The following is a 22,040-nucleotide window of genomic DNA, read 5'->3' on the forward strand; positions in this document are numbered from 1 at the left end:
CTTGAAGACTACAAGATAACAAAGAATGAGATTAGAGCTATTATTCAAGACAACTTAAGAATTGAGACATTCGAGACCAATTGGGCGAATTTTTTGACTAAATGGAAAATGGAAAACAATGAATGGTTAGCAAAGCTTTACATGAAAAGGGATAAATGAGTTCCGATCTACCTAAATAGATGGTTTTAGGGAGATATATTATCGACACAAAGAAACGAGAGCATGCACTCGTACTGTGATGGATATGCGCACTTCAGGAGTGATCTGAAGCAATTTGTTGAGCAATACGGGATTGTAGGAGATAAGGCGGAAAAGGAATTTTTGAAGAGCGTAATCGAGATATAAGGTCATTAAGTGTTGTTCTGCTTATCTATTTGAGAGACAATTTCAAAAGGTTTTCACTCATGAGATGTTCAAGAAAACACAAGCACAAATTGTTCATACTGTCACCTGTACCCTCATTTGTCCTAGCAGGGAAGAAGACCTACGAAACCGGACTGAACCTACTTGCAAATTGAAAGAAAGATCTACATAACTATTTATAGGAGATATTGTGTATGAAGTAGAGCACATGAAAAATGACTAATATTACAACTACAACTGCAAGATGTTCAAAAGTTAAGGGATTCTATGCTGTCATACCTTCAAAGCCCTGATGGATTATGATATTATATATGTTAATGAGAGGTATCTGCTACATATATATTATCTATGAAGTTTCAACAAAATAAGTTTGTTGCACGACCACACACACAAGTATACCAAAAAACACCTAGAGTGATATTATTATTAATTTAAAGTTACAAAATTAACATTTAGAGCATTTCTAGTGCTTTTAGGTCAAGATTTTGTTGATGGCCAAGGCATTGTCACACAAAAAGAGGAACATTGCATTCCTGGCCAACATTATAGAATCTGGGCTCCCACTTTCCTTCAACTTGCCCTCGCAGGATTCAATATTGGTAATCGCTGCATTCACCCACGTGAACACTGTATGTCTATTATCTGTTGACAAAGCAGTTATAGAGTTTTCTAGTTCCTGGGAAGCATTTGAATACTGGTCTGCACAATGACTTAGCGCCTGTTGAATCGCAGGGTCCAATGTTTGGTTTCCAAGAACGTGCTGCATATACAAAGACGTGTATGTTGCGTTCTGAGCAGCTAGCTTTAAAGCTAGTACCCCGAGTTGCTCTAGACTCGCTCCCTCACTCTCTGGGTTTGAGTTAAAGCTTTCTATACATTTTGCTTTGTCGTGGGAGTGTTCGCATACTTGTTCCACCAGACTACTGCCTGCAATTTGATGGGGAAAGAGAGTGATGAGGCTAAGGACTAGAGAAGAGAGGAAGAAACAATTTCTAATTGTAATTGTCTTCATTTTCCCTTTCTTCTCTGGCCTCTTAGTTTAGGTTGAGGAAGTGAGTAGTGATTAACGATTAATTTGCATATTCTTAAATAAGAAATTCAAATGTTAATTTGTCTAACATTAGATTAAATTTAGTGGATATTATTATTCGTTAAAAAATTGACCATAAATTTTTTTTTTATATATATATATATATGCACTTTACCACTAAGATTGAGCATTTTTAGTACTTTTTATAGAAAATTTCTTCAATCAATTAAATAACACTTGGTGCATAGAACGATTCCATTGTGGTTGCAACTAAAAATTTATTTATTTTTATGAATTATAGAAATTGGAGCAATTCTTGTCACAGAAATTGTTATTTTTGTTCTTGAAATTTGAAATTGCATAGCGGGCCACTGTTAGTGCCTAAACCCAATTTCTATGTATGCATCAAGCCTGTGAGTGATGTTTTTGGACTCCCCATGGCAAATTCAGCAATAGGCCAACTAGAGATAATTACTTGGCACTTCACAGACTTTTTTTTTGTTTTTTTTTAAGATTAATTGGTGTTTAATTTGAGGGTTTGAATTCACAAGCTAACAATTTCTATCTATTTATTTTTTTTCCAAAAACATTTTTGACATAACTTTCGTAAGCCATAGTGTAAAAGGAGTGAAAAGATTTTGATACCATGGCTAAATCTTTTAGCAGTTTTAGTATGATTGATATCGTGCTTGTAACTGTAAATGTAGACATATTGTACTGGTTAAAATATGACATTAGGGTCGATCTTTTGTAGCTCAAAAATAATAATGGTTATACATTCTCAAGTCTACTGAAACGAGCCAATAATTTACGACACTTGCATTTGCTACCTACAAACTCATCGACCTTTTTTACTTACACAACCGGACCAACCGGTGACCTAGAGTTAGAACTTTCAAGTCTGGGTCGACCAAGCCCATGTCCACCAAACGGTCCAACCTTTTAAGGCCTTTGCTCCTCTGTGGCTGTGGGTACCTCCACGAGTATCGTGACCAGGTCTAATGACTTTCTCTGGCATTCTAGAGCAGATAAAGATAAACTGACCGGCGATGATGAAGCAGAGCAACCTCTCTCATCTCTTTTCTTCCGTCCTGATTCCATCTCTATACCACCATTTCGACTACTGTTGTTACTCTTTCGGTACAAATTTCAGTAACGTTGCCTGATTGAACCGGGGCTTTACAGAGCGGACAGTTAAGAGTGAGAATGAAACCACATGTCGATACAACAAATATATGAAAGGCGTGATTACACTAAGGTAACACTCATCCTTCATCGCCGTCTTGTAATTCCGATAAGCAAACGGCGCATTCTACCACTGCATCCTGAGTTTTCGCGCTATAAAAAGTATAAAGAAATTGAGAATGGATTCTTAGAGATAGCTAATTTGGCATTCAATAATTACTGGACTTAAATGAAAAATCGTTTGAAGAATATTAAGCAAGAATTGCTTTCGATTAACAATGATGGTGAGGTCCATATTCCAACCGCATGCATTTAACAACTTCAAGATGACAGTGCTCCAAAGGGTGGAGTTATGATGTTTAAACCCGCCACTAATTAGGGGTAGAGGGAGGCCATGCATGAATAGATACTGGTCTCACAGAGAAGGAAATCAAGGTAATACAACCAATAAAGTTAGAGGAAGCAGAAGGCGTGGAAAAGGGAGACGCGTAAATCATGGCGGACGAAATAATTCTCAGTTATTATTATAACTAGAGAATTAGTTGACATAACAATACATCCAAGTACACATTTTATTTGCATTTGACAGTATAATGAGTTGCCTATTGTCTTCCTTTCTTTGTACTTTTTTTTTTCCCTACTTAAACAGGCTACAATTCGAGACAGGCATGTCTATGACATCACTGTGGATGACAATGTTGGAAGTTCATTTGACTTTAACAATAGTCCAATTGACTAGCATGCAAATGATGACCAATACGATTTGGATCAAAACCTATTTCCTACACAAGAATTTAGAAGTTTAAATTTGGACTTTAATATGGAATATACAGGCTACGAGTAGTGACTTGAATGTGAAAAAATTGATTTCTTGTGAGTAGTGACTAGAAAGTGAAAATTGATTACTGGTGTTGGGAAGTAACCTTTTTCCTTTCTTTGATAGCATAGAGAAAGCATAAACCTTTGTTCTTTTTTCTTGCTAATAGTATTTAATATAAGAATAATCTTATATTGATAAACTGATTTAATGCAAATTGAGACTAATTCTATTTACAAACCTAATTAGAAGACATAAAATCAACAATCCCAAAGGTTGTTTCATATATACTTTCTCAAACATCTAGCAGTATATATACTTTCATATATAATTCCTCATCTATAACAATGCACCGTTTGAAGTCCTTTGTTGCCTGTGAAAATCATATTGATTCTGCAATAGTATGAATAGATGATTTTGAAAATTGAGAGGTTGAAGAGGCTAAAAGTGATTGATACAAATCAACCCCTTTCTTCTTGCGCAAACACAATTATTTGAAAGTTCAATACTTCGACTAGGGTATGATTAAGGAAGTTGAGGAAAGGAATCATGTTTGACGGAATTAAGGAATCAAAATTGAGGAGACTAATTGTGAAAATTAGTATTAGATATAGGTAAGAAACATAAGATGAGATTTGATTTTGTGAAGGAATAGATGCACTAAGGCAAGATAACTTACGGGTTGAGAAGAATTTGAGAGTCATGGTTTGCCATTAGCACAGAAAGAAACCAAAAGGTTTTCTGGACCATAAAAGTGTTTGGTAAGGATTATCCAGGATTAACACTAACATCAGTATTATACACTGCATAAACAATTACATTCTTCTTTTTTTTTTTTTTTTTTTTTTCAAGTCATTATTGATATGATATTAAAATATTACCCTTATTCCTTGTCTGTAAGTCAATTACATATATGTATATTAAAATATTACCATTTAGCATTATACAATTTCGAGGGTTTTTAATCGAGAACTGAACCAAACAAATTCAATTTTATCAGTTTCAGATAGTTATTTTAGAAATTCAGTTATCCATCAATTTGGATATATAAAACCGTTTGATTCAATTTTTAGTTCAATTAAATTTATATAACTAACTGAATTTATTTGACGTCTAAAATAGTAAATTTGTTTCAAAATAACCGAATCCAAATTGAACCAATCCATTTAATTCGATTTGATTCGGTCTAATTAAATATCACAATAGCAGATAATGATAATTGAAAGCATTCCTCAGCTTATTCCAAATCAGAAGAAGAGGAAGCTTTTAATGGTAACCGAAGTCTGAACATTTGCATTCTCACTCTGTACATTTGAAGAAGAGGAAAATGAGCATCAGCATTTATTGCTCCTACAAAGTCAATGCTACTTCTAAGAGAAGCAGTGATGAGTCATTTGTGTGTTAATTTTTATGTCACAACTTGTCGAGAACGTAGCCAAGAGATTTGACTACTTAATTTTTAATTTTTAACTTTTAATAAAAAAATATATTAAAACTATCATCAGCAAAACACATTAGCTCTCCTTGCTATCTTGTGTATTGAATAATCTAGATATTCTCGAACTTTCTCACTTTCCTTTTTCATTTTTTTTATTTTAAGAACTGGAAGTAAAATGTCCATTATGCATTTATATATTAAATACAATTAATTAATGGGACTTGCAATATTTGGCTATGTAGAAAATAGAACTGTGTAAAAAATTGAAAATATAATTATTTTTCCATGCTCAAAAACCAAAAATCAATTAATGTAATTTTTAGGGAAATTGTAGATAGAGGCAAACAAAATTGTATTTTGCCTCCAAATTGATCAAAGACATTCAGGACATTTATACTATTCTAGTTGTTTTATGACGTATGACGTTGGTTGCACGTTTATTTTACTCGTTATATATTTATTTTAACTCGTTTAATTTTTTATTTATATAATATTAAAGTATAATTTTTTATTTAGATTAAAATAAATATAATGATTATTTTATATTGGACTTTATTTATATAATAAATTTTGTTTTCACATGTTTTGCGCTCTAACATTTAATTAAAAAGAAAATAATATTTTCACTTCTCCCTTTAAAATTCTATTTTTCTTTCCTTTTTTTTTTTTTTTTGAAACTCTAAAAAATGCACTTTTTATTTACATTCTTTTTAAAGTACTTGTCCATTCTAACGTGGAAAATATTATATTAATAATCATTATTATTATTTTGAAGCTATTTAACTTGAATTAATAGAACATAAATATTTAGGAGGTCTTCATCTCTTTAATTCAAATTTCCTTTTGAATTTGATTTTATATCAAACACCTATTTTAAATATAATAACTAATATTTAATATTCTGCTCATAATTCTGAGCGTATCAGTATGTATGGGTATAAATATATTATTTAAATAAATTTTATTTTAAATTGTATTATTATTTATTTTGATTAAAATAATAAAGATTAACATGTGTTTTTATTCATTTAAAATTAATGATATAAAATATTTTTTTCTTTTAATTAATATACTTTATAAATATAAAAAAATAAAATGATTACTATTTAAAAAAATGATAAAACTCGTTGAAAAAAAATATATTATTACTCATTAAATTAAAAATATATTAAAAGATAATCAAAAATATTGCAATATCTAATTTTCTATTTATCATGCAACTATTTTCATTCCAATTGTTTCAATATTTTTTCTTTACTAAAAAAGACTTCAAAATGAAATAAATAAATGATAACATGTAACTTAAAAATAAATATGCAAACAATAATATTGGTAATGGAATATCATCTCTCAAGCCTACAAATAGATATATATGACATTAAATTCAAAAATTTCAAAGTCTTACATTTATTTGAAAAAATTAAAATTTTAAATATCTAATTATCTTTATATCTATTTTAAAAATTATTTTATAAAAATACATCCAATTATATCATAGAAAAATTAAATAAAATTTCATAAATTAAAAAAAGAATAAAATATTAAATAAAAAGAGAGCTCTTGAATTTCTTCATCATTTTATCTTTAATATAGAAAAACTGAAAATGAAAATAATAGGAAATATGCACAAATAGCCATTTTTCATTAATTCACACACTTTTTTAGCGTATTTTTATAATAAGATTTCATTTAAAAAGGAAAAACTTTTTCATATGATATTAATCAAATACAATAATGTGTAAATAGTCCAAATAAGTGTACATACACCATCACCTCTCAAAAAATCAAAGAGAATTTAATTAATTATAGTCTAATAGTAAAGTGTTCACCCATATTTTAAAAAATTCAGAACATAATTAATTAAAGAATTTAAATTTTATTTTCAATACTTGAATTAAAGTTTTCGATTTACCTTTTAGATAGTGATATCATATGAAAACTTATAATTAAGAACATCAAAATCTATTAACTATAAAAATTATTGAACAATAATAATGCAAGATAAAATAGAGAAAAAATATACACATATTTTCTCTAATTAAAATGCATAAAAAATACAACTAAAAGAATAAATGGTATCTCCAATTAAAATACATAAAAAAATCTAACTAAATGGATATATTAGGAATTCCAAATTAATCTAAGGCTATTATAGAAAATCACATTATTTCCCTCCGTATTCCCACATTTATATGTGGGTCCCGTATATGTATGGCACAACCCAAGAGAGGGGGTAAATTGAGTTTTCTAAAAATATAAATTTTAGATTTTAAAAACAAAATATAGAATACTAAGTGCAGCAGAAAAATAGAGAACTTGTGAGAATAAATTATGGATTAGAACTTCCTCACAATGTTCTATAGAAAGAGTATGCAAAGTGCATCTATTTATTAGAACTGCTTCACAATATCTTATTCAATATCAGAACTTCTTTATGACAGAAAGCTATTATATTTAGAACTTCCTCATAAGATTTAGAAAATCATATAAGACTGTGTGAGAGACAGTTATTGAAATTAGAACTGCTTCACAAAGCTTTAATCAATTTAGAAAGCTGATTAGAAACTCAAGTAGTGAAATATACTGTAAATAGAAGAACAGTTTAGAACTTGGTATACTCACTTATCAGAATTCCAGAGTTCTAATATTCAGAGAAGATAAGACTTATTTCAGTTTTAGAACATCAAATCCATTAACAATTTTAGCATTTCTAAAATATAAACAGAAGTGTAAGTAAAGTAGTATCAAGCAAAACTTCAGAAATTAAAAAGATCAACACAGTGATTTATAGTGGTTCGGCACTAACTCGCCTACATCCACTCCCCAAGACTCATCTTGAGATCCTCAACTATGTTATTTCTTTTCAAGGGTAAGAGACAAACCAATAGTACAAGGCAATAGATCAGCACCTAGATCTACTCTTTATCCTACTAGATTTTCCAAAGGTTCTAGTTAACCTCAACCCTTTCTGTTTTTGACAGAGTACAGAAACTCAATTCAAGACATTAGAATCTCTCTCACGGAGAAGGTTGCTTGATAACCTCTTTCACAATAGCTTCTTACCTAAGCTATTACACAATTGTTTATCAAATAAAGACCTGTCTACTAAAGATTACAGAATCTAAATAGACAGACAAAAATGCAAACATAAGCACAGGAAAAACAGTTTTTCAAATTAGAAAATCGTTTAGAACACAGAACTGTTTTTCAAAAGTAGTGATTATAAAAATTCTTTTTTCTTTTAAAGATAAAAACGTAAAGTATAAAGATGAAAAGAAAAATGGGGGTAGAGAGTAAGTTTTGAGAGATAAAATATGTGATCAATAGGTGAATACTCTTAAAATGAAAACTCTTTCTTCCACACATTTCAAAGAGTGAAAACTCCTTTTTATAGAGAGATTTGTGACTCTCGTTTTTAGAAAGTGGATATTTCTTTTTGAAATCAGAATATTTGCTTTCCTTATTTAGAAGATACGAAAATCTTAGTTACCAAAAATTTGTTTTATCCTTTTGGTAAGAAAATAGGAGATGATCTTTCTTTCCTTAAACATAAAGATTTTCGAAAGCAATTTATTTGAGAAATATTTTTCAAAAATATTCTACTCACTAAAACAAAACAATAAAATCTTCATTCGTTTTAGGTAAGAGAATAAATTAAAATTCTTAGATCTTCAAAGAGGATTTCCGAAAAAGAAAGCATACGATTTATTACCAAAATTGTTAGAGACATAATCTCTTTACTTTTAGGTAATTGAATCATTTCGATTTCTTTTAAAGGAATTTCAAAAACAACTTTTTTTGACGAAAGGATTTATTTTGAAGAATCTAATTTTCGAAAAAAATTTTGATGAGAGAAAGATTAGTTTTTGTGCTTATAGATGAATTTTCTCTCTATCCTACAATGAATCCTAAAGACCTAACCACTAGGGTCTTCGGATGTCTTCACACACTATGGATTTTGTAGGACTTGCCTTGTTTGTTACTTTCCATAAGTATTCTGCATAAAATATTATTAGCACGAATAATATAATTTAAATTTATTTATTTTGTTTTAATCATCAAAATTCCGAGACTAGAATTTGACCCTTGAGCCAACATTATATATAATATATATTTGGAAAATCTAGAAAAGAGAGAAAAAGAATAAGGAAGGAAAGAAAATAAAGAGAAGAAAATAAGGAAAGATTGTAGATGGTCGTAGCCGGAGAATCCATATATTGGCATTATTTGCAGTAAAAGTTTTTCAATTGATTAGTGATGGAGGAGAAGAAAAAGGAATCGGGGTAGCAATGTTTCCTGTGTTAGGTTTAGAAAACAATGTGTTTTGATTGATTTTATGGGCTTGGGTTAAGTTAACCCAAGTTGGTTAGGTGGGATTTACTTTATTACTATTATATTATGACGCCCTAGCTAATTTTGCATTTAGAGTGACTAGTCTTTTTTATGACATGCGATGCACGTTGACTATGCTCGTTATATGCTTATTATTTATACTCATTTAATTTTTTATTTATATAATATTAAGTATAAATTCTTATTTAGATTGAGTGGTTAAAATACATTACACTTTATACATACAATAAAATTTTTTTTATTACATGTCAACGTACTGATTCACATGGTATTTATTATTTGTTAGTTGCTTTCATTTTCTTTTTTAAATAAAAACTAAATTAATTTATAAAAATCATCATACAGCTTCTATTATAAGTTTTATAATTAATTTACATATTTTGTTAATAATTTATACTATAATCTCTTGTAGTAAATAAATATACTTTAACAATAGAATAAGAAATCAATCTAATAAATCAAATTAAATATTTATAAGTAATAATAAATTTTATTTTTATTTTTTTAGCCATAAAAAATTATTAATAAAATTATATTCTTTAACAGAAATAGGATTTGAATTATATGAGATATCAATATAACTAATAAAATTTGAGATTTTTAAAAATAATAATTTTTTTATCTTAATTTTTAGCTAACCATATTAGAGTGCAATTTGTAATTAAAAAAAAATTAATTATACCATTTTAAAATCAAAATTTGAATCATTAAGATATATTTATTTAAAATAAATTCAAAAAAATGTAAAAGTTTTCAAATGCCTCATATTTACATATATTATTCATATGGCTCAAGAGGAACTAGAGAGATCCTTCACATCAGAAGAAATTTTATGTGTTGTGAAAGGCATGTATCGTGATAAGGCTTCGAGACCGGATGGTTTAAATTTGGGATTCTCTCAACGTTTCTGGCATGTGGTGGGTAGGGATGTCATACAAGCTTGTTTGAATTTTTTGAATAATGGTGGTACTCTTCTAGTCAATAATCAAACCAGTGTTGTTTTAATCTCAAAAAAAATCAAGCATGTTCGTATTGTTGATTTGCGCCCCATCTCTCTTTATAATGTGGTTGACAAAATAGTGAGCAAGGCTATGGCCAATCGAATGAAGACCTATTTGAATGAGGTTATATCAGAGTATCAGAGTGCTTTCATTCGTGGTCATTTTATTTCTGATAATGTTATGGTAGCATATGAGGTCATGCATTTTTTACAACAGAAGCGGCAAGGGAAGGATGGGTATGTGGTTCTTAAAAATGATATGTCCAAAGTGTTGTGGATCCCTCCAACATGTGGGACCCGCACAAATTTGAAGAAAGAAAAAAAAAATAAAGCAACAAACACGTTTTGTTTTGGGCAGTCAATGAAGTCTGCGAAGAAAGAGAAAAACGAGTTATTTGAAAAAGAATAAAAGTTGGCAATCTTCTTTGACAAAGTATAAAGATGTGAATGAGTTATACACGACTCATTCACTGAACTGCTTATAAAAGGAGGCAGACGAATTTCATTTAAATGTACAAAAACAAAAGATTAGAAATACACAATTAAGTGTAAAGAATTTTAGGAAAGGGTTCCTAAAATTGGGAAAGAGAGAAAACAGTGAGGATTATAATTTTTGGGGTGTTTATTTCTGGGAAACACTTAGAGTACCACTATTTTTGTAATCTCTTTTGTACCTACTATTTTTAGTGGAAGAATTAGTCGGAGTTTTTGTTTCGTAGACGTAGCCCATAACAGTTGAAGGGTGAACCATGTAAATCTCGGTGTCCTTATTTTTCATCTGGCATTTAAGGTAATTATTTAATTTTTACCGTGGTTATTATTTCTGGTGAATTCGATCGTTAATATCCAATACGTAATTATTGGAGCATTTTTCCGCAGACCCCACTCGAGATCAGTTATAATCCCAACAACTGGTATCAGAGCCTTTGGTTGGTAAATTCTGTCAGTTTCTACAAAGTTACTATTCGCATGAATAGTGAATTTCGTAAATAGCAAAATTTTGTCATATACAGAATTCGACATGGCTAACGACGAGGCAATGATCAAATTGACGGATTCAAATTACTCAATGTGGAAATCCAAAATGGAGGACTACCTCAATTGCAAAGATCTGTACGATCCAATTGAAGGTGACAGTGCAAAGCTAGAAGAAATGAAAGAAAGGCAGCGGGAGAAATTAAAAAAGCAGACATTAGGTACAATACGCCAATGGTAGATGCTAGCCTGTAAAACCATGTGAGAAATGAAAAAGATCCCTAAGTTCTCTGTAAGAAATTAGAGAATATGTACGAGGCTACGAATGCTCAAGGAAAAGTCTTCATGATTCGTAAAGTCATGAACTTGAAGCTGTCAGAGGGATGATCAATTACACAACACCTGAACGATTTTGAAGGACTCGTAACTAAGTTAGCAGTTAGCGGTATGTCCTTAGATGATGACATGCAAGCATGCCTACTGTTGGGATCTCTACTGAATAGTTGGGATACTCTTGTGGTATCATTGAATAACTCAGCCCCAAATGGTGTGGTAACAATGTCAATGGTAAAGAATAGACTACTTAATGAAGAACTACGAAGAAGAGACGTTGCCAGTACCAGTTCACAAGCCCTTATCGGAGAGAATAGGGTCCGGAGCAAGAGTAGAGGTCCAAGGCATGAAAAGTCAGGTGATAGATCCAAGTCCAGAGAGATGAGAAAATGTTACCATTGTGGTAAGGCAACTTTATTCAAAAGAAATTGTCATTTACTCAAACAGGAACATGCAAACCGAAGACAGGAGAATGACAGAAATACATCTGCCACAGTCTCAGCAGAAGATGGTGAGGTGACTTTATTCACTCATGATGCAGATTGTTGTCATGTTGGAAATGCAGATACCGAGTGGATAATAGACTCCGATGCTTCATACCACTGTGTTCCAAAAAGGGAATAGTTTTCCACTTATAAAGAAGGAGATTTTGGCACTATTAGAATGGAAAATAATAGTGTCTCGCAAATGGTGGGAATCGGTGATGTCTGCATAAAGACAAGTTTCGGGTGCACATTAACACTTAAAAATATGAGACATATTCCCGATCTTCAGTTGAACCTGTTGTCTGTGAGTGTACTGAACAAGGAAGGCTATCACCATCATACAGGTGACAGTAATTGGAAACTCACCGAAGGATCTTTGGTGGTGGCGAGAGAAAAATTATGTTGCTCGCTGTATAAGACGCACACAATAATATGTGCGGGTCAACTGAATACAGTTGCATATGATGCTTCACCAAATTTGTGGCACAGGCGGCTGGTGCACGTTAGTGAGAAAGGGTTGAATATGTTGGCTAAGAAGTCCCTCATCCCGTTAGCCAAAGGTAAAATAAACCCTTGTGATCATTGTTTATTTGGGAAGCAACATTGTGTCTCATTTTTGAAAAGCTCTAGACGGAGAGACAACAAGTTAGAGTTAGTACACTCTGACGTATGTGGTCCCATGCAGGTAGAATCACTTCGAGGAAGTAGGTATTTTCTAACCTTCATTGATAAATTCTCACGAAAAACATGGATATATTTGTTGCGCACAAAAGACCAAGTATTCAAGAACTTTCAACAATTCCACGTGATGGTGGAAAGGGAGACTGGAGTGGCATTGAAGTGTTTGCGCACGGATAATGGTGGCGACTGTATCTCTAACGAGTTTAGAGATTATTGTAGTCAACATGGTATCAGGCATGAAAAGACAGTACCTGGTACGCCTCAACACAACAACGTTGTTGAATGGATGAATCGCACCATTGTTGAGAGAGTCAGATCCATGCTCAAAATGGCAAACTTACCTAAGCCATTTTAGGGAGAAGCTGTCAATACTATTGTCTACCTAATCAACCGACTACCTTCAGCACCTTTGTATTTTGATATCCCGGAGAAAGTCTGGACAGGTAGAAATATTTCATACTCTCACCTGAGGGTATTTGGCTGCAAGACATTTATGCATGTTCAAAAGGAGCAAAGATCAAAGCTTGATGACAAGTCAGTTCCTTGCACTTTTGTTGGTTATGGAGACGAAGAGTTTGGTTATAGGTTGCGGGACCCAGTGAAAAAGAAAGTTGTCAGGAGCCGAGACGTAGTATTCCATGAGAATGAGATCGTGGCAGATACAACTTGTGAAGAATCCACAAGTGATGGTGTTGTTGATAGTACACCAGCAGATGATGCCACAGGAGGAGGAATGCCAGAATCAGAACGAGAAGAAGAAGAAGAAGAGCCAATCGTAGGGGATCAAGAGACAATTATAGATGATAACAGTGATGCAGAGGGTGTTGAGCAAGGGGAGCTAGAGAACCCCATTCCACCAGAAGGAGTTGAACCTCAATTAAGAAGGTCAACCAGAGAACGCCAACCATCTACAAGGTACCCTAGTTCTGATTACATTTTGATTACTGATGAGGGGGAGCCAGAGAGCTTCCAAGATGTGCAATCTTGCAAAGACAGAGATTGCTGGACAAAGGCCATGCAAGAGGAGATGAATTCTTTGAAAAAGAATGTCACGTATGAGCTGGTGAAACTTCCAAAAGGGAAGAGAACACTCAAGAACAAATGGGTGTACAAACTGAAGAAAGATGATGGCAACCTTGTGAGATACAAAGCTCAATTGGTCATCAAAGGCTTTACTCAAAAGAAAGGTATTGACTTTGATGAGATTTTTTTACCAGTTGTGAAAATGAGTTCTATTCGAGTTGTGCTAGGTCTTGTAGCCAATTTGAATCTTGAGTTAGAGCAGCTTGATGTAAAGACCTCATTCTTGCTTGGGGATCTAGAAGAAGAAATCTATATAGAACAACCAGAAGGATTCAAGGTCAAGGGAAAAGAGGACATGGTTTGTCGCTTGAAGAAGAGCTTGTACGGGTTGAAACAAGCGTCGCGACAATGGTATAAAAAGTTTGATTCTTTCATGGTGAATCAAGGCTGGAAAGGGACAGATGCAAATCCTTGTGTATATGTCTAGAAATTCCCTGATAGTAAATTTATCATCCTTCTCTTATATGTTGATGATATGCTAATCATTGGACTAGATGCACACATGATTAGCAAGTTAAAGAGTGATTTGTCAAAAGCATTTGACATGAAGGATTTGGGATCGGCAAGGCGAATTCTCGGAATGGAGATTATCCGAGACAGAAAGTCCTGTAGATTATGGTTATCGCAAAAAAAATATGTTGAACAAGTTCTAGAGAAGTTCAACATGAAGAATGCTAAACCAGTTAGCACTCCGCTTGCCGCTCACTTCAAGTTGGGTAAGGAATCCTACCCATCAATAGAGAAAGAAAAAGGAGATATGTCAAATGTTTCATATTCTTCAGCGGTCGGAAGTTTCATGTACGCAATGGTGTGTACAAGACCAGATCGCTCATACAGTTGGCGTTGTGAGCCGATTTCTATCAAATCCCCAGAAGACATATTGGGAAGTAGTGAAGTGGATTTTCAGATAACTGAGAGGAACTTCAAAGTTATGTTTAATTTTTGGAGGTGAAAAGACTGCACTTGTTGGCTACACAGATGCAGATATAGCCGGTGATCTTGATGAAAGAAAATCTACATCATGATACCTATTTACATTCTGAGGGGGAGCTATTTCATGGCAATCAAGATTACAAAAATGTGTTTCATTATCAACAACCGAAGCAGAGTACGTTGCAGCAACGAAAGCAGGAAAGGAAATGCTTTGGTTAAAGCGATTCTTTCAAGAATTGGGTGTGCAGCAGGAAGAATATATAGTTTATTATGATAGTCAAAGTGCGTTAGACTTGAGCAATACTATGTATCATGCACGAACGAAGCACATTGATGTAAGATATCATTGGCTTAGACTTGCCCTTGAAGAGAAGCAGTCCCAGTTGCAAAAATTTCACACAGACAGAAATGCTGCGGATATACTGACAAAGGTCGTTCCGAAAGAGAAGTTCGAACTGTGTGTCAAAGCGGCAGAAATGGAGAGTCACATCATGTAGTCAGGACGGGGAGAATTGTTGTGGGATCCCTCCAACATGTGGGATCCACACAAGTTTGAAGAAAGAAAAAAAAGTAACAAACACATTTTGTTTTGGGCAGTCAATGAAGGCTGCGAAAGAAAGAGAAAAATGTGTTATTTGAAAAAGAAGAAAAGTTGGCAATCTTCTTTGACAAAGTATAAAGACGTGAATGAGTTATACACGACTCATTCACTGAACTGCCTATAAAAGGAGGCAAACGAAGTTCATTTAAATGTACAAAAATAAAAGATTAGAAATACACAATTAAGTGTAAAGAATTTTAGGAAAGGGTTCGTAAAATTGGGAAAGAGAGAAAATAATGAGGATTATAATTTTTAGGGGTGTTTTTTTTTTTTTGGGAAACACTTAGAGTACCACTATTTTTGTAATCTCTTTTGTACCTACTATTTTTAGTGGAAGAATTATTCAGAGTTTTTATCCCATGGACGTAGCCCATAACAGTTGAAGGGTGAACCACGTAAATCTCAGTGTCCTTATTTTTCATCTGGCATTTATGGTAATTATTTAAGTTTTACTGTGGTTATTATTTCTGGTGAATTCGATCGTTAATATCCAATACGTAATTATTAGAGCATTTTTCTATGGGCCCCACTCGAGATCAGTTATAATCCCAACACAAAGCTTACGATAGAGTGGAGTGGCTTTTCCTAGAGCGATTGTTGCTGAAGTTGGGATTTGGCGATTTTGGGTTGAGAAGGTGATGTGAATGGTTACCACAGTGGTATACTCGATTCATCATGGAGGGCAGCCCTATGGGCCTGTTGTTCCGGCACGGGGTTTACGCCAAGGGGACCCCCTGTCACCTTACCTTTTTATTATCGGTGCACAATCACTATCGATGTTGCTCCAGAGGTTTGAATGTCATGGTCAGTTGCATGGTTGTAGTATTAAACCCGGAGCCCCTACTGCTTTGCATCTGTTCTGCGCGAACGATGTTTATTATTTTTTTAAAGCTCAGGTGGAGGAGGTGTATGTTGTGAAACATTGTTTGAATTTATATCAATAAGCATCGGGACAGGTTGTAAATTTTTCTAAATCGAAAATGCATTTGAGTGCTAATACCAGCCCTTCTTTACAGGTTGCTATTTCGTAACTTCTAGGCATTACTGTGGCTCCTTGTTTTTCTACTTACCTTAGTTTGCCATCAATCATCAGCCGCAATAAGAAGGATGTTTTTGGATATATTGTCGATAAGATTTTGAAACGTTTGCAAGGCTGGAAGCAAAAAATGCTTTTGTGGGCAGGTAAGGAACTATTGCTGAAAACTATTGCCCGAGCTGTTTCAAATTATGTGATGGTTGTTCTTTTACTTCCTCTTGGTATCTGTGATATGATAGAGAAGGCCATGAACCAGTTTTGGTGAAAGAATGGTTGTACGAATTCAGCTAGTTTTCTTTGGGTATCTTGGTCTATCTATGCAGGAGCAAGAAGGGAGGAGTTGGTTTTAGAAGGCTTCGACATTTCAATCTTGCTTTGCTCACTAAACAAGGTTGGCATTTTCTCAATTGTCCAGATGCTCTTGTTACAAAAGTTTTTAAAGCGTGATATTTTTCGAATTGTGGTTTTTTAGAAGTAGCTATAGGAAGGAATTTGAGTTACGTGTGGCACAGTGTTCATGCCAGTATTGATTTGTTGAAGAGCGATTGTTTACGAAGAATTGGGAATGGGAAGGATACTGCAGTTTTTGGGAGTCCATGGTTATTGGATGTTCGCGACCTTATGTGTTGTCGAAAATACTACTGATATAGCGGATGTCTCCGTTGTAGATTTAATGATTTCTAGTCAGCAGCAATGGGATGATGAGCTCTTGTCTATGCTATTTTCACAGGCTGAGGCCAGTTTGATAAAGCAAGTGCAGCTCCTGTTGATGGAGATTCCAGACACTTGGTTTTGGGTTCCCGAGCACAAAGGCATTTATTTTGTTAAAAGTGGGCATCAGTGCTTGACTGCAATACAAAGTGTTCCTCAATGCCTGAGTTTAGAGTTATGGCAGCGGCTTTATCGAGTTTAGATGCCTCCAAAGATTTTAAATTTCTGGTGGCTTCTGACTTTTACCAGTCTTGCAAAATTTACAACGTCGTCATATTGATGTGGTTCACCTTTGTTGTGTGTGAGGTGGAGGATGAATCTGTGGTTCATTGCCTTTGGAATTGTTTGTTTGCGGAGAATAAATGGAGGAAGGCCAATTTTGTTTAGTGGTCGGAGCAAGGGTTGGTGGCAGACTGGATCTAGGTGTTGTTTGATCGTTTTGATGAGGGACAGCTGTCAAGTTTTCATGATCGCCTGGTAGCTGTGGTTCCAGCGGAATAGGGTCCTGTGAAGTAATAAGTGGAGCTGTGATCATGTGCGAAGGAAATCATCCGTCTGATTTTCATTAACTTTGATTCCTTATATACTAATATGTAACCCTATAATCTCGGTAACTAACTACAACTATACAATTGAGCTATTTAAAATAATAAGATAAACGTCAATCTATTTATATACTTTAACACATCCCCTCAGTGTAAGCGGGGGGGTTCACGAACACTAAGACTGGCCCTGAAGTCATCAAACAGTATTCACGGAAGACCTTTGGTAAAAATATCAGCAATTTAGTAACAGGAAGGTATGTGTAAAACACGAACCTGCCACAAGCAACTTTCTCACGTACAAAGTGAATATCCATTTCAATGTGTTTAGTACATTGATGTTGAACATGATTACCTGAAAGATAAATGGCACTAACATTGTCACAGCAAACCAATGTAGCCTTATGAATCGGGAAATATAGCTCCAAACGTAGAATACAGATCCAATAAGACTCAGGGACAACATCTGCAACTCCTCTATACTCGGCTTCAGCACTAGACCTTGATAACATTGGCTATCGTTTGGAGGACCAGGAAATTAAGTTATCTCTGAGAAAAACACAATAACCAGATGTGGATCGCCTAGTGTCAGGACATATGCGAAATGGCTCCTGTGTCCATGTACCAAGTCTCTTCAGGAGGATTAAGAGACACGGTTTTCATTACAGCATCAATATCAGTAAGTGCATAGCTAGAAGGAGACGCCGGTGCAACATATGCTTGTTATGGACGAGATCCTAGAATTCTGGACTATCGTGCAGGTGGACGTGCCCAAGGAGTTATTGGATATGGACATGGTGGTGCAGTCCAAGCTTATTGACCCCATGAGTGCCATGGTGGATATGCAGACCACGAATAAAATGGTGGTTGCTGCTGCCAAAAACGTTGCTGGCCCCCTTGTTGATATCCATTACCTTGGTTATTGCCATCACGATCTCTACAATGACCGCTATTACTTTTTTCTTTATTATTGTTTCAAGGCTGACCTTGTTTCTGTCCATTATTGCTGCAGTTGTACTAATTACTTGAGCCATAATTTGAGCCACGACCGGAGACAGAATTGTCATCCGAACTACCAGTAGTAAGAAGAGCAGTTCCAGCAGCGTTAGAGGCTATGGCTGTTTGCTTAGCTTTGTGGGTTTCCTCAAGGATAAGCCTTGAACTTGCCTCATAAAACGGAGGCAATGGATCACTCTGTTGAATGAAAGTAGCAGCACCATCGTAATTCTCATTCAATCCCGCAATTAACTGGAGAACTAACCTTTCATTTGAGACCGATGCACCAACATCTGAAAGTTGATCAACAAGCATCTTAAGTTCCTGACAATAAGCAGAAACGTTTGAAAAATCATCAAGATGAACATAAGTGAATTGATTTTCTAGATCAATAGCACGAAAATTTTTTTTATCCTGAAAAATATTTTTCAAACATTCCCATGCTTGGTGTGCAGTTATATCCAGCTCTAGGATGGTGTTAAGAAGATCATTAGAAATCATGACATAAATACATTGAAGAGCTATGGCGTCTAATCGTGACCATAACTTAGGATTGACTTTAGCTGCTTGTTCCTTGCCTTTTTTGGACGGCTTTGGTGGAATGATACAGTCAATCACCTTGTATGCACGAGAATGGATTTTAAAAAGTTCAGCCTAAGAGGAATACTGTCCTTTTTCCATCTCAAGAGTAATGGGGATGAAATTTTTGACATTATTGCCAGCAAGGGTTGGGTGGCAATTAGTTTTGCTGGCCATCTAGCAGAAAAGAAGAGAAGAGAAAGAAGAAAAATAGGGTTGAAGAAAAAAAAAATAGGCAGTGGAAAAAATTAGGGCTCTGATACCATGAAGGAAATCATTCGTCTGATTTTCATTAACTTTGATTCCTTATATACTAATATGTCTATAATCTCAGTAACTAACTACACCTGTACAATTGAGCTATTTAAAATAATAAGATAAACATCAATCTATTTACATACTTTAACAATGTGCTTTGTGGAGCTACTGCAGGTTTGGAGGACTAGCAACAAGCGAGACAATTTGCTGGTTTTATGGTCTTAGGTCAGCAATTGCAGCACTTGGTCAAATGGCACCCTCCTTAACCAGGGAAAATAAAGTTAAATGTCGATGCTGCATGGTCAGCTACGTTACAAACAGTAGAAGTGGGGTGGTTAGCGTGAGATGTGCAGGGGCAGTCTGTGAGTGGTTGCATGCGACAGTGGCCCAATGTTTCTAGTCCTTTTATTACTAAGTTGCTCGGCATAAGTGAAGTGTAGGGTTGGGTACAATATCATTTTGGACATGTGCAGGTTGAGTTGGAAAGTGACTGTTTATTGGCTGTTAATGCTATTAAAGGTAAGGTGGCTGACTTGTCTTATGCGGGGAATTTAATTGTAGATTGTAGGATGCTTATCACAAGCATTACTAATGTTGTTTTATGTTTTGTGAAGAAATCAACGAATCAGGTTGCTCACAGATTGGCAAGAGCATCTGCTTCTATGACTAGTTCTTTAGAGTGAGGTCCTGTCCCTCCAAACATAATTGATGATGTTTTTCCCTTGATATGAATAATATATAATGCAATTGAATTTTCAAAAAAAAAAAAAGCTAAATTATAAATTATAGTAATAATAAATTATTAAAAATTATTAAATTATTATTAATAATTTACATAATAATATAATGAAATAAAATATAACTAGACATAACAAGATAATAATAGTAAAAATTTAAAATTTTGAAATGCTTAATTATTGAAACGACCCGGAAAATGTTTTCAAAATTTTTCATTTAAAAATTTAATTGTAAATTTCAACCAATGAAATTCAGGGAAAAAGTATTTATTTCTTACTATATCGGACTCATAAACTAGTTTGAATTTTTCCAAAAACCAAGTGAAAACTCGTAAACCAAGCAAAATCGACCCAAATCACTCAATTGGATCAAATCGATTTGAATCAAATCGGAATGACCCAAAAAACTCTAGAAACCCGTTTTTTTCCCTCCCTCCCCGTTTTCGGCCACCGCTCGACGAGAGAGAGGTGACGGTCAACTCGTCTGGTGCTGTTGGTCACATTTCCGACCACCTCTCACGCGAAAAGGGCCTTCATTGACGCGAATCAGACCCATTTTCATCGATAGTCCATGCTTTTCGATCTTCGGTGATTTCTCGCCATTTCCGACAGTTTCAACATGAAGGATGGGAACTGATCGACTCCCCTCACTTATGCGATCGTTTCCCCTCAGTCAATTCCGACAGCAAAGCTCGAATGGTAAAACCACCATTAATAGCGGCACCAAGTGACCGTCGACGCCTATTCCAGCCAAACTAGCCACTAACTCAACAAACAGACGACAAAATCGAGCTCCCTGTGAAAATTCGAGTCTCAGGATGTATGAATCGCGTAGTTCTGGGCATAATTAATTTTCCGGCTATTGTGAACAGCGGCCGGTGGCGGCGGTCCGGCGACCGGCTGGTGAGTCTCCATTAAGGCCCTAAAGAGACAGAATCATCCCTTCCTCGCGTTGATCCTGGGATCGTCGTCTAATTTTCGACTGGCACATTCTAAGACTCAATTCCTAATTTTTGGTATAAATTCCAAATTTGAAAAATTTTAGTTAAACAAGTTGGCTTCTAATAAATAGTTAATTAAAAAGCAATCATAGGATTTTGGAATGCATTTATATAATTTCCTTAATTAATAGATGTGATTGATCTATATATAAATTGAAATGGTATATTGATGAAGATGGTTTGGCAAAACACTTCAAGAACAATTATTATTCATTTGAATATTTCTAATGTTAGTTAATCACATAGGTTCATTATGATTAATCCTGTGAATCATTAAGTATGATAACTTGTAAACATTCATGAATTCGATTACTTAATTAAAATTACTTGCAACAGTGCTAAAAGAATATTATTTCAAAGAAATATTATTGAACGATAATACAGTTGATCTATAAACCAAATGAAGTCGTGAATTAAATTCACAGTGCAGTGAGCATAGTATATAAGATTAAGAAAGGGAGAACCTAGTATTTGTTGGATAGTCGCTATTGCAGATAAATTATACCATTTTATATATAGACTAATGTAATAATGGACGTGCATATATTTTCAATATTTTTATATGATTAGTGTTGGTTATATCTAGAAAGGGAATTTTTATGTCAAGACGAAGAAGAATACATGAAGCTTTAATTGATACATAGTTAAGTTGTGAACTGAGTTACTTACATGATGCTTTTATTAAATTATAATTTAATTGAACCATCAATTTTTAATAGCTAGTCTGGAATTTAATAAATGTTCAAGGACGATGTTGATATCTTAAGTAAAGAATGGTTGAGAATATCATTGAGACATGTTGAAAGTTACTTTAATTCTTAAATTTATGATTTGATTGATTGCTTGACGGATGGGCTGTGTGAATTTAGTAAATGATTAAATGAATGAATAATGGTTATAGCG

General features: G+C 34.0%; 3 protein-coding genes across 3 annotated transcripts; 1 reads left to right on the plus strand and 2 right to left on the minus strand.

The window, feature by feature from the left end:
* Positions 1 to 759: 759 nt before the first annotated feature.
* LOC105629017 (putative invertase inhibitor) lies at positions 760 to 1,414 on the minus strand. Its single transcript, XM_089721962.1, has one exon. It carries the CDS (start codon positions 1,373 to 1,375, stop codon positions 836 to 838), a length of 540 nt encoding a protein of 179 aa, XP_089578088.1. The 5' UTR covers positions 1,376 to 1,414; the 3' UTR covers positions 760 to 835.
* Positions 1,415 to 9,971: 8,557 nt separating this feature from the next.
* On the plus strand, positions 9,972 to 17,226 carry LOC149496095 (uncharacterized). The gene is made up of 5 exons (XM_089720991.1): positions 9,972 to 10,423; positions 16,353 to 16,574; positions 16,637 to 16,704; positions 16,786 to 16,912; positions 16,998 to 17,226. The coding sequence occupies exons 1-5, from the start codon at positions 9,972 to 9,974 to the stop codon at positions 17,224 to 17,226; spliced, it is 1,098 nt and encodes a 365-aa protein (XP_089577117.1).
* Positions 17,227 to 18,583: 1,357 nt separating this feature from the next.
* LOC105629019 (uncharacterized) lies at positions 18,584 to 19,063 on the minus strand. The gene has a single exon (XM_012210533.3). It carries the CDS (start codon positions 19,061 to 19,063, stop codon positions 18,584 to 18,586), a length of 480 nt encoding a protein of 159 aa, XP_012065923.3.
* Positions 19,064 to 22,040: the final 2,977 nt, after the last annotated feature.

This window comes from Jatropha curcas, chromosome 5 (genome assembly GCF_041381405.1).
Source record: "Jatropha curcas cultivar XTBG-Jc1 chromosome 5, XTBG_Jcur_1.0, whole genome shotgun sequence".
NCBI classification, from domain to species: domain Eukaryota; kingdom Viridiplantae; phylum Streptophyta; class Magnoliopsida; order Malpighiales; family Euphorbiaceae; genus Jatropha; species Jatropha curcas.

What these genes read in the sequence shown, in the direction of transcription:
- LOC105629017 (XM_089721962.1), bottom strand. Translation starts at nt 1,375, where the DNA reads ATGAAGACAATTACAATTAGAAATTGTTTCTTCCTCTCTTCTCTAGTC.
- LOC149496095 (XM_089720991.1), top strand. Translation starts at nt 9,972, where the DNA reads ATGGCTCAAGAGGAACTAGAGAGATCCTTCACATCAGAAGAAATTTTA. An exon ending in AAGGCCATGAACCAGTTTTG is followed by an intron (nt 16,575 to 16,636) that starts GTGAAAGAATGG and finishes CTATCTATGCAG; the next exon opens with GAGCAAGAAGGGAGGAGTTG. An exon ending in GCAGTTTTTGGGAGTCCATG is followed by an intron (nt 16,913 to 16,997) that starts GTTATTGGATGT and finishes AATGATTTCTAG; the next exon opens with TCAGCAGCAATGGGATGATG.
- LOC105629019 (XM_012210533.3), bottom strand. Translation starts at nt 19,063, where the DNA reads ATGATTTCTAATGATCTTCTTAACACCATCCTAGAGCTGGATATAACT.